Raw genomic sequence first — 11,765 nt, 5'->3', positions numbered from 1 at the left:
TGAGTTAGTATTGACATTTCATTGTGAATTACTTTCTATTGACACTACTTTCTATTTTCTTACGTTAGACACAATGTCGATGGCTAATTTAGTCAATAACTTAAGAGTCAGTGCAAGATAGCCAAACTAATTTTATGTTACATACTATACTATAGGATACATTGGCGTATATAGGCATTTTTTTTTGGTTAGTACATCCACTGATTTTGAAATGACCTGTGGAACGTCTTTCCAAAGTCAGCAAACTGCTCATATTGCAGCCTTTTTTGCAGCATTTTTTTACTGCATGCCTCCTTGGGAGTGGGAAGTACCAGCATGTTAGAAGGTAGCTTCAGTTTTTTCGGCCAATAAGCAATCCGGAGAATAAATAGAGATCAGTGTTGCACACAGACATCACCGTTATGGAGGCAATAACATAAAAAAACTGGGGGATGAAAGCTCCTAAAACAGGTACAAAAGAGATGCTTCATAGGTCTTCTGTCCTGCAAAGTTATTCTTGAAGATGTTTATGCTTACCTTTTTTCAAGTGGCTGTTTATTTCCGGAAAATAATGTTACTTCCTGCTCTTGTCTCTTCATCTCGTTTTTCTTGCTGGCTTTGTTTAAAACAATGTCCTCTGTTTGCTGTACCTTTGCCATCTGCTTATGGTCTGTGCAATAGCGTGGGCTACTGTAGACCTACAACCATACAAAGGAGGGCAAATTCACCATTTCTACACATTATGGGAAAGGAAACCTGAGAATTCTACGAGAACAACATTTTTATAGCATCTGTTACAAATAGTTGCGTCTTTCACTTAATGACCTTCACTTAATGTTGTTTATATGTTGCAAAGTACTTCTTGAAAACTAAAAGACAATGTTTTGTATGTAAAATTAAGGCATTACTAATCAAAGAGATTTAGGGGCAGATTTAGATTGCCAATCAGTTCAGTAATTACCTCAGTAGAGCAGAGACGTTTACGGTCCTCATCCTGTATGGATTCAGTTATACCAACCATCATAGCTGGTGTAGTATAAATGGAGGAAGTAGGCCTCTGCTTACAGTGTAGAAGAGAGAGTACCGTCTTGCTGGTGAGTCCAGATGGGTTGGGGTCATAGTCACTGGTAGACCATGTTGAATAGACTGACGACTTCTGTATAGATGGATTTGGCTTGATGTAGTTTAGATAGCACCAGCTGTTACAGGTACTGGACAGCAGGCTGGGGAATGTTGATGCGGCACGTGAAATGGGAGAAGAAACATCTGGTAAGCATGATAGGGTTTCCAGTCTTCGATTTTGACTTGATGTGTTAAGCGATGCTGTCTCGGCACATCCAACCTCCTTGTCCTCTTCTTTTATTCTTTTCTGTTGTTGTTGGGACTCTGATTGTAGCTCTATGCTGTTTGAAGGTGAAAGCATGCGCTTGTTGCCACTGGATCCTGGAAACCTTGGTCCTTCATCAGACCACGGTTGCAGATCTAGACTTGTTTTTTGGTGGGTTCTGAATTCGACCATCAAAATATTTACATTGGGTAAGACATTGTCAAACGCCTCAGGTGGCCTGTGGGAGACGGACTGAGACAGACTGGTGTATATAGCACATGCTGGGGTTAGAGTGTCTGTTTGAAGGCGAACAGCTACTGCTTGAGACGTCAATGGCCTCAGTTCTCCTGAACCGGATATGTGAGGGACACGCTGTTGAAACTGGGGGTAACTGGAGTGAACCTCTGCATAAGTTTGATGACGTGGGGGAATCTCTAGTTTTAGCCCAGTCGACACAGGGTGATAGAGGGCTCTGGCTGCCCCCGAAGCTCCATAAGTATACTCTGGATGGATGGACGACTCCTTTTTTACATCTACAGATGGTTGATAGCTTTTTGACAGTTCTGTGCTTCCCCTTGAGTGAATATTTGGTGTCCACTTGATACAAATTTCTTTGCACTGTGATCCTTCCGGAACACCCAAGACCCTCACACTCGATAAAGGAGGAGAGGAAGATCTGCTGCAAGAAACAGAAGTTTGGCTTTCTTGAAAAAATGTATCTGAGCTTGCATGTTCCAAATGGTGGCTAGGGACAGTCCCATGTCCTTCCTCATCATCTTGATCTCTGATTACTTTGTGTCTCATAAGGAGACATTTCCTTCTTTCTTTCCAGCCAACTGCAGAGCGCTCAGGAGAAAGACAACTATAGTCAAAAGATTTACTGCGGTTCTCAGCCAATAAAACATGAGATTGTAAGTCATGAGGAGCTTGCTCAGATGCTGAGCGCCTTATCTCTCTTTGATGATGTAACCCGGGCACAGCCAAAGTGTGAGATGCTCTAGATCTCCTCAGTGCTGCTGATGCTGTTATTCCCACGTCTGGTCTGCTTTGTTCCTCAAAAGATGTAGAGCGGCTGGATGTATATGATGCACTACTGTCCTGACTAGGACTATGGGGTAACGACATGGACTCAAAGCTGGAGTCACCTGAGGACTGGGCAGCCTCAGCTAAACGTAAGCGCTTCTTTTTGGGGGGAAGCTTCTCAATGGGAAGTTGTGCCAAAGATGGGCTCCTTTGTGGCCAATGAAAATCATCCAGTTTTCCCAGTTTTTTATCTCCTAAGTTTGGCTCTTTTGATTTCTCTTGGCCAATGTTTGAGTCTTCTGTAACCAGTATTTCTGGAACCTGTACATTATTTTGACGAACCAGCTTTCGGTTTTTAAGCTTCACTGATTGATGTAGTGGTTGAGTTTTGGAGGAGGGAAGATTTTCATTATGAGGTGGCGAGTTGGTTACCTTCAGGCTTTGATATTCATGGTGTGAAGATTCTTGTTTTTCAAATAAACTAGTGTGCTGAATCACTGAGCAGGTTTGGAGTGTTGGTCTTGCAAGGCTCTCAACACCTACAATGATTTCACCTTTACACTGACTTGATAAGACAACTGAAGAGGACAATGGGGGATAAGAGAGGTCATCAGAATCAAAACTCTCCTCTTTCCTTCTCTTACGCATGGTTGAAACTCCAGCTCTGACTGCTTGGTAACTTAACTGTGAGCTCTCCATTGAACTCATTATGGTTTCATTTTGTGGATAATCTGCACAACATAGGTTTTGTTTGTGTTTCCTATAGCCCTCCCAGTCTATACAACCAGTGCCGCAGGCCTCACATTTGTTTGGCTCTGGCTGACGGGGCTTCTGGTCAGACACTGTGGTGACACTGTTGCTGGAAAATGTATTAGATGTTTCCTGCTCATCCTTTGTAGGCTCAGCACATATTGGGATTTCAATGGCTGGTTGCCTTCTTAGTGTTCCAAAACGACGTTTGCTTTCAGAAGGATGTTCATCAAAGGATTGAGTTTGTCGAAATTTACTGAGACCTGAAGTGTCTAACGAAGTTGATGGAGATGGCAGGGAGAGGCTTCTCACCATAGAAGTAGTGGATATTTGAGAAGAAGGTTGCTCCACTTTTAGGGATGGCTGAAGAAACTTTTCACAGGGAACTCCCATACTGATGGAGCCTGTGGTTTTGTAACTGAGATTCCCAGATTTAGAGCTGTGAATAAGGGGTTCTTTGATACTTAAACTCTTCTGAGCCTCTGAGCTATTCTTTCTGGTCAATGAGAATCTCCTTGGTTTTACACTGTCGATTTTACTGGTATCCACAACTGCCTCATTGATGGTGATAAGTTTTGTGATATGATCAATAACCTGCTTCTTGGGTACAGCAAAGGAGATGTTTTTTTCTTCATGACCAGGGAGATGTTGGTTATGATGACGGGACATCCTCTGTAGTTGTCCGAGACGTCCATATTTACCTAGGATAATCTCTGCATAGGTTTTGGCACTTGTGTTTGGGGGACTGTCTTGTGATTGCTCTGTACTTTCAGAGCGGGAGAAGTAGCCAGATTCTGTACTGCCTCTACTACTCAGTGTAAGAGATGACGTCTTATCATCAGAAGAGTCTTGAGAACCATGCTTCCCCCTACTTAGACGAAGGGCCAGTCTCTTTTTCACTGCATATGAGTCACTGCTGGCTCCAGTGCTATCTTTTAACATTTCAGCATCTGAACCCTTAGCTGGGGCTACACTATTTTGTCTATGTGTAAGGGCTGAAGCAGAAGATAGGTGTTGGGTTTCATCCTCTGATTCAGTGACTTGCTCTTCTAAACCTTTTGCCTCCCCAAGAGCCAAACCTGCCTTTACCCTGTGGGTATGCGATTTGCGATGTTTGTACAGGTTACTCTTTGTCTTAAAAGAAAACCCACATGGTGCACAAGGATAGGGGCGTTCACCTGTATGGGAGCGAATGTGTTTCTGTAGAACACTGGGCTTTGCACATGCACGGCCACAATAAGTGCAGACATATTTGCCTGGTTTCTGAGGCTTACGTTCACGTTTCTGCTTGGGGTTGTCCTCTTGGGTTTCTGATGCAGACTGTATAGAAATGTCTTGAGTGCAAGGTAGGGCTTCTGAAGATGAACTGGAAACGGAAGCTTCTTTTGTTCTTTCTTGTTTGTGTTCTATATCAGAGACAATGCTCTGCCGCTGGTGCCTAAGTCGTTTACGTTCAGGGTTATGTCTTCTGGACAGTTTGGGCAGCTGGGCTGTACCATGAGACTTTGAGCAGGCACTTAGATCTTGTTGAGAAGGCTGGGAAGGAGACTTGCAGCGCAGACCTTGCTGAAGAGATTCTGATTGATGTTGTTCTTGATCTCCAGTCTGCTCCCCAGTTTTTTTAGGACAGTGCAAGCCCTCCATAAAATAGAAGGAAAGCCCTAGGTAGACACGATTTATGTCTGCCTTGATTAGGCCACAGAATAAAAATCTAATAATTAACTAAGGGGTTTGAACAAAATGACCTATCTTTTAAAAGAGACAGGTTTCATAATTTTAGCCTGTTGATTTAATCTTTATATTAAATAATTCAACCTAAATTAGTTTTTATTTGAAAAAGGAATTACTGGTGGTTGATTGAAATAGTACGGAGAACTTATCCAGTCTTCAATCTCATTTGAATGTAAGATTCTTCTCTTCTCAGCACCATGATCTGTAATATTGAAGCACAAGAGAAAGACACTTGGATTAACAAATATTAACAAATTGAATATATAGCAGCTGTACGACTTTATAACCATCACTGTTCCCAACAACCTCAATAAACTGATGCTGATTTCTGTCTTAATTAGGTAAATAACATGCTGCTGTCATTACATTTTTTTGCACGTCTTTGGTGTTACTGCTATTTTAATATATCCAAGATTGTAAAACTGTCTACAGCTGTTATTGATTTTTCTATTCTCCAGACACAGAGTATTATATTGTAAAATACACTGTACAGTACAACACTCTGTTATATTTTCCTATCTGTTATTTGTATACACTTTCTAAGGTGCATATTGTGTGACCACTTCTACTACAACATATGCTGTAAACACAATTTCACCATTGTGGGAGAATAAAGGAATTTCCTATTCTATTCAATTCTGTTCTATTCTAATAATTCCAGTGAAGTATGTCAAAATATAAATTTCTCACTTTCCCCTTGGCTTTAATTATTTAAAAATGCGTTATATTAATTTTCTATCTACAAGCAAAGAAATGGAAATAGCAAGAGATTTAAATCATTTCTTATCAGCCATATATGTCTTTTTAAAAAACATTCAATCACAATGCATTTGAAATGGCACTGCAATACAAATCCAGCCCTCTGCTCTGAAACTGGAATTAACAACCAAAGCTTCTTTGCAGGATGTAGCCTAGAGTTGACTTGAGACCCAGTACACACTTTAATGATAAAAAGCAAACAAATCCTGTTTTAATTCTAGAGCATTAAGTTGAGTGCATTTTAAAGGATCCGGTCTTTACTAGGATTTACTCTGGCATTGAAAAGACATAGAAAAACCAAACTGTCACCTTTGATGAAATGAAAAGAAAAATATAGAAACTACAACGTGGCAGATAAGTGCACCAGTCACACAGAATTTAAGAAGGGAAATAGCTGTTAGGTGCTTTGAAATTTAAATCAAATTTCAAATAAGTTACCTTATTTTCTAGGATTGGACACCAGAGCAAAATCACACATTACTATCAGATTGTACCAGGCTTTGAGAATTGTAAAAACCTAAACGCTACATCTGAGACTCCTCAGACCTCTTTTAAAATCTCTACTGCTAGGGTTGACATTAATAGATCAAGAAAAAAAAGAAAAAAGACTTAAAGCAGTTCTATAGAAATTTCTGTTTTTGTTGACTTTATCTGTCCCCAGTGGAAAAAAAAGCTGTATTGATTTGCCTGAAGAAGACAGCATTTTCCATGAGGATCAACACATAGAAAATCCTTATCTCCCGCTGTTGGACTGAATTACATTTCTGTTCCCAGTGGCTGTGAAAGGTGTGTAGCGCTGAGGTAATGAATCTAACTGTGGCCAAATAATGTCATATGACGATGTAGAAAATCTGAAAAATTTAACTTTTGTTTTGTACCATATTCCCCGGCTCGTCAGAAACTGATGTTTTGATGAGTTTAGAGCCTTGAAACAAATATATAGAATCTTATGTTTCACAGAAAAATTCACAGAAAAAAAACATATTTAGATCCCAGCAGGAAGGAGCTGCATTCCCTGAAGATTAACTGTGCACAGTTAAAAATGTAGTCACATCGACATACATCTTTATAATCCATACAATAATTTTCCGTCACCCTTATCCCAGGTGGGGTTTGCAAGGGGTGACGGTGCCTATGTCCAGCTGTCTACGGGCGAGAGGCAGAGGCCACCCGGGACAGGTCGCCTGTTCATTCCAGGGCAAGACAGAGACAAACAGGACAAACGCACTCACTCACACCTAAGGAGAATTAAGAGAAGCCAATTAACCTAATAATCATGTTTGTGGGAGAACATGCAAACTCCATGCAGAAAGACCCTGGGCTGGGAATCAAACCCGGAACCTTACAGCAGTGCTACCCACTGCACCACTGAGCAGTCATCTTGATGACAAATATGGAAACAGGATAATAAATATGCTGTAAAGCAGTCTGCACATTCCTAATTGTTCGGTATGGCAGGGTTACTGCCACTCTCCTCAAAGTTGCTTGGGCTGGTCAAAGTGCTACAAACCCACTCGAACCATGACAGAGGTGCCTTTCAACTAGTTGTAAAACGACATATTATCACAAAAAATTAGAAAATATTTTATGAAGGTTGAAAAGTTACTTGGTGTTGGTTTAACATTGGTCTGTTTAAACATCTAATTTTGTTTTTATTTCTCTTCCAATTTATCTAAATCTAAAGTGGAATCAAAGTCTACGTAATTCCTTGTTTTTGTGCAAGAACTTGGCAAGGAAAGCTGAATCTAATTTTGAAGGATTGCTCACTCAAAACCTTTTTATTACAAAAAAAAAAATAAAAAATACGGCAACACCTATTATTAGGGGTGTAAAAAAGGTTTTTCATTTAAAATCAAATACAGATATTGCAGCTTTGAGTGTTGATAGATACGGATATTGACCCAATACGATATCCACATGAATCACTTTTATTTCTTATTTTATAGTTTGGAATGATAGAAAAGTTTGATCAACAGATTTTTTTTCAAACACAGAACAACAGACAACAACATCTGGACCCACTTCTTATTCACCAAATAGTTACATAAAACTCAAACAAAAGCAGATAGAGGCAAAGCTTTGGAGGCAGGCAGGAGGAGGCATTTCCATTATTCACTTTTTGGCTGATATCTGATATCAATTTTGGATTGGGAGAACCCTACTTATCATGTTTGCAAAGTTAATTATTGAAAGATTTTTTATTTTTTTTATTTTTTGAAAATCCCGCAGTGGCACTAGATTCAATAGCATTAAATGTATTGATCATAATTTTAGATCCTATAAAAGATCACACCGAATGTAGTGGATGAATGACCATTAGCTATCAGTTCCTCTGTGGAGAAATTTCCCAATGCTATTTTGTGCCAGCACACTGAAACAGTAAACAAGGCATCCCACGCACAGACCAGCTGGTTTCTACACCCACAAGCTGGTGGAAGACGGCGAAGTTGCTGGACATTTTCCAAATGACTGATAACATGTTGATAACCATCTTTGGTTTAACTTGAGGGAGAACTACACATGCAAAATTAACCTTAAAACTATTTGAACTTGGTTAAACAAATTTAAAAAAATCTATAGAGGGATAAACATTTTAAACTACAGAATGTGAAATGGAAACTATGTGATTAGGTAGTAAAAAATGGAAAAAAAAACTGAGTTAATAGCCCCGAATGCTGAAATACGGTAAAAGACAATCAGAATTGTCTGTTGCGAACATCTGGCTCTAATTGGTGAGACATGAGAAAACGACCTGTGAAAACAAATGTACACAAATTTTGTGTATACTGAATAATTTAGTCTCACTTCTTCAACGGTCCATCAAAATAAAGACGTCAAAGGAACCCGTTTATTAACAAAACATGCTAGCAACATTAATATAGAATATATTCCAAGTAGATCTAAATCCATAACACTTTGTGATGATGATAATACACTAAAACACTAAAAGATTGTTTTGTTTATGCTGTCAGATGAGCATACCACGTCAGTCCAGGATACCCATAATCAATACGCATGTGCAAGACTTCAGGTTTGCGTTTATACCTTTATTTTTTTAATGAAAAATAGACTTTAAACTATCTCAACAGGCGTGTATCCCTTTAGTCATGTACAAAAAATACAATTTAAGGTCAGATCGCCATACGCTTAAAAACAACAACAAAAAGTAAATTATTAAAAGGATTTTTTGAACATGACTAGGGGGATACATGCCCATGGAGGTAGTTTAAAGTCTATTTTTCGTACAAAACTAAAGGGATAAACAGGAATTGACTATGGCTATGCTGGTCTGCGGGGTATGCTCATCTGACAGAACACTGTCATAACGCACTGACTCAATGGGTAGCACAATCACCACAACCTTAAAACAAATAAGCAACATATGCATCGAGAACCGAGCAGCTCTGGATTTATTTATTTTTTTATATTGAAAGGGCTTTAGCTCATTCTAAGCTATGCAATGCTTTTATCAGCCCGTGGGAAGCTCAAAAATATTTTAGTTTTTAACTCTGCAAATGCACTGTATCCAAAAACTACTGGGTAGCAGAAACAGCAAAAAGAGAAAAAAAAAAACAAAATGGAGAAAGAAGTCTTTATATATATATTTTTTTCTCTTTATTGGATAATACATAACAAAAATTCTGCAAGCATTTTGGTTTTGTTTTATATTTTTAAATAACCCTGATAGTTTTTATAACTGGCCATTCTTTGGCTTACAAAACTGTCATTGGCTAAAATTGGTACCAGTAATTCAAAGATTTACAAAAAGCAGAACCTGAAATGTGCCATAAAGTTTCTGATCATTCATTTTTAGATGCAGTCAATTTGACTTCTTAAAAAATGATCCCAATGTTTGCAATTCCACTTAGATTAAGACATCATAAATGAACTTGTCAAAACCTTTTTTCAAATATTCTTTTAAAAGAGTTTAAGAAAAAATGTGGACCCCTTATTCAGAGGGTAAAGTATCGTAATCGGCTTGTCTATTAAACCGTGTTTACTGTTGCATCCTGACTGAAAAAAAAAGCCTTCTTTTTTTTGTCAACTGTCTTCAGTGTTGAACACAACTAAAGATACCATATGAGGCTGTATGGAAAAGAAAGGTAAATAAATTTTATATTATTAGGAAAACTGAGAAAATATTGAATAAAACTCAAAACACCGACATAAAGAACTGCATCAAAAATGCATTTTTTAAATCTTCAAAATTTCATCTCCTCATTCAAATGGGCACCCAGCGGTGGTTCCTATGGTAACGGCCCTAAACCATGTGGTAGCAGATGGAAGGAGAGCTGGAGGGCTAAATTTATCTCCTAGCATCCTCTTGGACAAAAGAGAGAGAGATGGAGAGAAGGAAAGGCAGGCGAAGGTGCCTCCCCCTCAGGAGCTGCTGTTTTTTGGGAGAGAACACATTGCTAAAAATCAATAGCTTGACATCCTTTTATTTGTACAACTATGATACCACATCCTCCTAGATAGTATAATTTACTAGTTTAAGACTAGTTTGAACTAGTACATTTTCTAATAAGAAAATTGTTTCCTACTAGATACAATTGAAATCAATTTATTGATTATTTGAAAACTGAAACGTATTTAATGTTAAATAAGTCTGTTAACACAGTCATCTGTTTTGCAACAATGTCAGCTGAGAAGACTATTAGCACCTTTCCAATGTAAAGAGAAGAGCACTCTCAGCTTTACTGCACACCATAATCCCTTTGTGTGTGTGAAAGTACGCACACTTCAGGAGTGTTCCCACAGGTCCACACAAGGGGACTGGGTGCACAACACAGGCAGCTCATTCACTCTTGTTGTGAGCTGCAAACTGTAATGCATACACAGCCCACAGACTGCTTACTGCATGCATCACCCTTTGCTTCATTCACACACGGACGCTCACACACACTCTCGCCTCAGAAGATTCACCGTCTGCACACCTATAAATTTGGGACAAAATGTTCAGCTACTTCCAAGTCTCTTGGAGAACAACAGCGCACATGTTTTTTTTTTTGTTTTTCCTCCACTCACCAGCATGCTCATGCAGCATCCGTTTGCTGTAACAAAGGCATGAATGGAGCAAATCCCCAGTCACATCACTCACTTCAGATGGAAAAAATGTATATGGAGAAGAGAAAGGATGCCTGTGAGTTCTCATTTACCTGCTGCAGGTGGGGATGTCCTCCATTTGTGAATGACTGGAAGCAGAAAGAAGGTGAGGGAGAGGAGGAGGAGAGGGAGGCAGGGAAAGAATGAATGAGAGTGACGGTGAAGGGAGGTAAGTGAGTCTCTGCTCTACGTGCACTGCACTGACAAACAGGTCGCTCACTATATTACACCTATGAATGAGGAGACGGGGACACTCGCTATGTCCACCTCCCAGCCCTTGCATTCCCTCTCTTATTGGGAGTGAAAGTGAAGTAGGAGTTCCTTATTTGGAAGTTGACGTAAGCTTGTGTTTCTTTTGGCAGCTGTTTAGGTCTGCACAGCTGGCAGAGTGATGAGAGGTGGAGACGCAGGGTGAGCAGAAGCTGTTTTCATTCAACTAGAAGAGCGGTTTCTTCATATTCTCTAAAATGGACACTATTCCCTTCGTCTTCTTTTCCATAACGCATGTAGGAAATGACTTCTTTACTCTGAGATATTAATACAAAGTTACAAACCATACAAAGACTAAAGAATGAAGAATTTCAACGCTGTTCTTGCCAAGGTTAACATATGGAAGAGAGACCAGGCAGATCTGACATCATCACTTTAATATGCTCCAATTTAATGACTTCATCTTCATTCACACTGGAGCAGTAAGAGGGCAGAAGCCAAGCCTCAGAAAAAGGAGGAAAGTGAGCTAATCTATTTAGCCACTTAAAGGAAAAGGCAAGAGGAAAAAAGAAGGCAACCAAGGTTGAAGAGGGAAGCATAATTTGGTCTATATTCTTATGGCTGATGCTTTGGGTTCAAAATTTTCCCTGGTCCATTCCCTGATCAGACAAATAATGCAATTCAATTCAGTTTATTTCTATAGCGCCAATTCACAACACATGTCATCTCAAGGCACTTTACATTTCACCAGATCATCCAGTCAAATTGATACAAAGTTTTCTATCTCAGGAAAACCAGCTGATTGCATTGACTCATTGACTCAAATACAATCCCTCACATTAAGCATGCTTGTAGCGACAGTGGAGAGGAAAAACTCCCT

General features: G+C 39.3%; 1 protein-coding gene across 3 annotated transcripts in view; it reads right to left on the bottom strand.

Moving 5' to 3' along the window:
- LOC107098272 (transcription factor HIVEP3-like) overlaps positions 1–11,765 on the bottom strand; it is a 53,131-nt gene that overhangs the window by 10,903 nt on the left and 30,463 nt on the right. For 2 of the 3 annotated variants that reach the window (XM_015395850.1, XM_015395847.1), the window contains 2 exons: positions 941–5,012; positions 517–677 (listed from right to left, as the gene is read on the bottom strand). In XM_015395850.1, the coding sequence (XP_015251336.1) occupies positions 517–677; positions 941–4,723 (3,944 nt within the window). In that variant the 5' untranslated portion in view covers positions 4,724–5,012. Of the gene's footprint in view, positions 1–516; positions 678–940; positions 5,013–10,728; positions 10,862–11,765 lie in introns of those variants that run through there. The other variant, XM_015395849.1, reaches the window with a different exon arrangement.

Source organism: Cyprinodon variegatus, unplaced genomic scaffold (assembly GCF_000732505.1).
Source record: "Cyprinodon variegatus isolate N-32 unplaced genomic scaffold, C_variegatus-1.0 Scaffold764, whole genome shotgun sequence".
Lineage (NCBI taxonomy): Eukaryota > Metazoa > Chordata > Actinopteri > Cyprinodontiformes > Cyprinodontidae > Cyprinodon > Cyprinodon variegatus.
Note: the sequence above shows the minus strand (reverse complement) of the source record. Positions and strands in the feature narration are given on the sequence as shown.